The 5,216-nt window shown below is 54.7% G+C and overlaps 1 protein-coding gene across 1 annotated transcript in view; it reads right to left on the reverse strand.

Moving 5' to 3' along the window:
• Positions 1 to 1,725, reverse strand: part of TNFRSF12A (tumor necrosis factor receptor superfamily member 12A) — a 7,260-nt gene extending 5,535 nt beyond the window's left edge. Inside the window, exon 1 of the mRNA XM_015419769.1 lies at positions 1,558 to 1,725. Within this exon, the coding sequence (XP_015275255.1) occupies positions 1,558 to 1,630 (73 nt within the window). The 5' untranslated portion in view covers positions 1,631 to 1,725. The remainder of the gene's footprint in view (positions 1 to 1,557) is intronic.
• Positions 1,726 to 5,216: the final 3,491 nt, after the last annotated feature.

A 5,216-nucleotide genomic window follows, 5' to 3' on the forward strand; every position in this document is an offset into this window, starting at 1 on the left:
GTCCCTCCAAGGTCTCCTGATCCTTTGCGATCCGGCCCAGTTTCTCTCATTTATGGGAAAAGGGGAGGAAAGGAAATGACCCCTCCCCGAAGCAGCCAATGGAGAAACGGGGCCGGGAGGGCGGGGCTCTCCCTTCATAAAAATGCCACCTTCTGCGGCGGGCGGGGCGAGGGTTGATTCAATCCCCGGCTGCGGTCTGGCACGTGTAAAAGAAAGCGGTCCTCTGGGCATGTGCGGACTGCCTTTGTCTCCTCTCCTGGCAGGCTCGAGCCCGCCCCCCCCCCATACGCTTTGTGGCGTAAATTGATCAGAGAGAGTCGCCCGTCTCTCTTGCCTTCTTCTAACCCGCAGGGGTGGCTTTGCCGCCCCTTCAACAAGGCGTCTAATCTATACCCCACGGGCAAAAATCTCGCCCGTTCAGCCCTCCTCCCAGTGACTGTTCTGTCCGAGGAACAACGGTGAGACATGTCAGAGTCCCGTTGGGAAACACGCGGATCGCCCTCGCCCAAAACTTTACGCTCAGATGGACGTGCACAACACCCCCGCATTGCAGACACCCAAATATCACCTCCTTGTGTTCTGTTTGATACGGAAGCTGACACGCTGGCCCGATTAAAGTTTACTTGGCCCTTTAGGGCACATATCTTTTCCAGACATCGACGGTGTGCTACTATTGCGTGTTCTCTGGGCCCCCACTAAGTCGCTTTCACGCGTGCTGGATAATGCACTTCCACTGCAGCTAGGCTGCGGTCACACACACACACTGAATAAGTCCACTTTCAGAGCACTTTCCAACTGGATTTTACTGTGGCCACTTCCGCGTTGTCATTTTTGTCACTCGTTTGTCCCAATTGCTTCAGGGTCCCATGTGTTTTCCTTTCTCTAGCAGTCCCGGAGGGAGTAAAACACATGTGGGGCGGGGGGGGGGGCAAAGCAATAGGGGAAAACGAGCACTCTGTTTGCAGTTGGATTTTTGCCGTTTCACGCAGTAGCCCCCGGACTCTAAGACCCATCCACAGGCGCCCAGCCAGCCACAAAACTTTGCAATTCCCTCCCCCCCCCCCCCGCAGATGAAGCAAGAAGCGGAGCAGACGGAGAGCGCACCCATCCGCGGGACCTGATGAAACGCGCGCACACACGCGCGAAAGCGGATACCCAGAATAAAACTTAGTTGGGCGCCCACTGGACTCAAACGTCCTTCCATTCATCCCCAGACACCCCCCGGCTCTCCTTTCCGCGTCCCTCTCCTGTTTGTTCTAACTCAGCCCCAACTCACTGGCGTCTCTCCGCCCCTTTCGCAGTCCCTCGAGAGTTACAGGCAGAAGTTCAGCCGGTGCAGCCTCCCCCGTCGGTGCCAGCAAGAAACGGCTCCGACTGGCCCTAAAGCCACAGAAGGCGCCTGGCTCGGCCAGCAGCAACACATTAAACAATCCACTTCGCGCAGTAACATCCAGTCGGGAAGTGGATTGGAAAGTGGATTCTTTAGCGTGTGTGTGACCACCGCAGCCACAACAGAGGGGCTAACCCAATCCGGCTTCTCTCGGGAGTCCTCTTTACCTGGCACCGGCTCTCCCCAGGCGGCTTCCAGCAGCAGGGCCCAGAGCCCCAGCAGCGGTCCCCAGACGAGCATCCTGCCGCGGCACTTTTCCGCCTCGCCTCGCCCGGCTCCTGCAAAGATGCCACACAGGGAGCAGCAGGGGCAGCAGCAGCAGCGCCTTCGCCTCTCGCCGGCCTCCCAGTGATTCAGCGCCAAAGACTTTCCCCGGCTCACTACGAGCGACGCCCCCGCAGGTCCGGGAGGCCCCGATTGGCGGGCCGGGCGCCAGGAGGACGCCGGGGCTCGGGCCTTTGATCGGCCGGGGGGGGGAAGGGAGGGGGGCGCTCCGGCAAGTTAAAGCAGGAAGAGGGAAGGGCGGGAATCCGCGGGGCCCGGGGGCCAGGAAGCGCCGAGGGGGCGGGGAGCGCAGGGCGCCTGAGTGGGTCCTCCGGGACGCCTCCGCGGAGCGGGATCCAGGGCTGGTCAGAAAGAAGAACGGCGGGAGACGGGACTGGGAAAAGTTATGGATCGACAGTGGCGGTGCGCGAAGGCATTGCTGTAAATCAGAGGAAAGCGGCCTGTAGGCCTGTGAGGAATGAATGAATGAATGAATGAATGAATGAATGAATGAATGGCCAGCACGCCTGCGGGGAGGGTGGTTCGGGTGTCTGGGTCTTTGGAGGTGTTTTTTTTTTGGCAAAGCCAGGAGACGGGCGGGGTACTGGATAGGCTGGGCTGAAAGAGGGGCATTGAGGCGCATGGAAACTTGCGCATAGAGGACTTTTTAAAAGGAGCAATAAAGTAGCCTAGCAAATGGAAAAACATGGAAGGCGAAGAAGAGGTGGGATTTATACCCCGCCCTTCACTACCCAAAGGCGTCTCAGAGCCGCTTACAATCCCTTCCCCTTCCCCTCCTCACAACAGACACCCTATGAGGTGGGTGGGGCTGAGAGAGCTCTCTTGAACACCGCCCTTGAGAGGACAGCTCAAAAGTAACTTGTGACCGACCCAAGGTTGCACCAGCAGCTGTATGGTGGGGAATCAAACCCAGTTCTCCCAGATTAAAGTCCGCGCTCTTAACCACTACACCAAACTCCAGACTGGGTTGGCAACCGGGACTCTGGGACACTTTGGAAGGAAGGCTGGCTTTTCTGTGGCTAGTGCTCAGTTTCTAAAATAATATGCCCAGAAGCCATGCCCTGTGATGCTCTGGAAGCGCTTATCGCCTCCGCCTTTACTCCAGGGCCTAGACAGGAGATGTAGTTGCTCAGTGGTGCTGAAAAGGCCCTCCTCTTTATGTGATCAGGCTTTGTATGGCTGAAATCCGGCCATTGAAAACAAGAGTCTGAGACACCGGACAGCGTCTGGGAAGTAGAATGATAAATGTACATCTATATTTTGAGTCCACTGGCACCTTTAAGACCAACAAAGTTTTATTCTGGCTACAAGTTTTTGTGTGTATTGGAAGATACCTGAAGAAGTGTGCACGCGCACAAAAGCTTATGCACAGAATAAAACGCTGTTGGTCTCAAAGGTTCCACTGGACTCAAACTTGTGTTCTGCTGCTTCAGAGCAACACAGCTGCCCCACCTGGGTCTTATGTACAGAGATATGTACATATGAGGCTGCCTTATACAGAGTCAGAGCCTCAAGGCCAGTATTGTCTACTTGGGCCCCGGTCACACAGGCCGGATATCGCGGCGGGGGGGGGGAGGCGAGGCTAATTGCCCCGGCACAGTTTGATCCGCGATTACGCGATCAGACGCGCCGGTGGCACAGCGCGGGTCCTTCCCTCGGCGCCAGCGGGTAAACGAGGGACCGGAGGGGAATGCCGCACGCCGGCAGGATCACACCACGGGCGTCTGGAGGCAGCCCGTGGCAAACGTTTACTAGTACCTTGGAGGTACTACTTTTTAAATCCGCATTGTTGGCGGTAAGCCACGGGTGCGCTCCACTTCCCAGATGTTGGGGTGTGATCGCGCCCGGATAATCCGCCCACCTTCTGTGCCTCTCCCGCGGCAACTTTGCCGTGTGTCCGGGGCCTTGGACTGGCAGCAGCTCTCCAGGGTCCCAATGCAGAGTCTTTCACATCACCCACTACCCAATCCTTTTTTAAAAGGGAGATACTGGGGATTGAACCTGGGGCCTTCAGCATGCCAAGCAGAGGCTCTAACACTGAGCCACAGCCCTTCTCCTCTGTGAAAGGATGGAGGATTTGGGAAAGATCCCCTTGGTTGGAATATTCAGGCTGCAAACCACCCAGTCTGTTTTGTCTTGAGAAGGCTTTTGCATCCGCGTTTGCCACAGATAAAGCTGCTTTCGAGTGAGAGCAGGCGGTGCAGCCCAGTCCTGTGCGTGGCTGGCACCAGCTTGCCTGCGTTTTAGGAAGAAGAAGAAGAAGAAGAGAAGAGATTGGATTTATACCCCGCCCTTCACTTGGAGTCTCAGAGCGGCTTACAAACTCCTTTCCCTTCCCCTCCCCACGACAGACACCCTGTGAGGTGGGTGGGGCTGAGAGAACTCTGACACAAACTGCTCTTTTTCAAGGGCAGCTGTGCCAGAGCTCGTGACTGACCCAAGGTCACATCAGCAGGTGCAAGTGGAGGAGTGGGGAATCAAACCTGGTTCTCACAGATTAGAGTCCGCGCACTTAACCACTACACCAAACTGGCTCTCCTTCCCAGCCATTCTCCATTCCACTCCAACACGTGAAGACTGAACCTGGGGGGAGGTTTCTGCATGCAAAGTGTGTGTTCCACCACAGAGCTATGGCCGCCTTCTGTCTTCTGAAGTGAACGTTGTGGGATCCTTGGGGAATAGTGACCATGTCAGCTTGGAATTTGACATAGAGAAGGATGTGAAACCAGGACATAGTAGGACTTGTATCTTGGACTTCAGGAAAGCTGGTTTTAAAAAGAGAAATATTAGGTAGGATTCTGTGGCTGGAAATGCTGAGGGGGAAATCTGCACAGGAAGGATGGGTGATGCTGAAAAATGAAGTGCTTAAGGCACAATCGCAAACTGTTCCGGTAAGAAAGAAAGGTGGGAGACGGGCAATGAAGCCGAGGTGGCTGAACAAGGAACTCTCTAAAGAGCGGAGACTAAAAAGGGAAATGTACAGGAAATGGAAGGAGGGTCAAATTACTGAGGGTGAGTACAAGAAGCAGGCTCAAATCTGTAGGGGTGGTATCAGAAAGGCTAAAGCGCAGATGGAGCTGAGGCTTGCGAGGGATGCTAAAAATAACAAGAAAGGTTTCTATGCCTATGTTCAGAGCAAAAAGAAGAACAGGGATGGGGTAAACCCATTGTTAGGGGAAGATGGTCAAACCTTAACAAGGGATGAAGACAAAGTGGAATTACTCAGCTCTCACTTTGTGTCAGTCTTTAACAGTAAGGCAAGCTGTATACAAACTGAAGAATGCAGGGCATATGAAGGAAGGAGGAACTGCCAGCCCAGAATAAGTAAGGAAATGGATAGAGAGCATCTAGCTGCCTTAAATACCTTCAAATCTCCAGGGCCGGATGGCTTGCATCTCAGGGTGCTAAAAGAAATTGCAGATGTTATTTCAGAGCCTCTGGCTCTAATCTTTGAGATGTCTTGGAGTACTGGTGTTGTGCCGGAAGACTGGAGAAGAGCGAATGTTGTCCCGATCTTCAAGAAGGGGAAAAAGACAGACCC

This window comes from Gekko japonicus, unplaced genomic scaffold, assembly GCF_001447785.1.
Source record: "Gekko japonicus isolate JY-2015 unplaced genomic scaffold, Gekko_japonicus_V1.1 scaffold2049, whole genome shotgun sequence".
Taxonomy (NCBI): Eukaryota; Metazoa; Chordata; class Lepidosauria; order Squamata; family Gekkonidae; genus Gekko; species Gekko japonicus.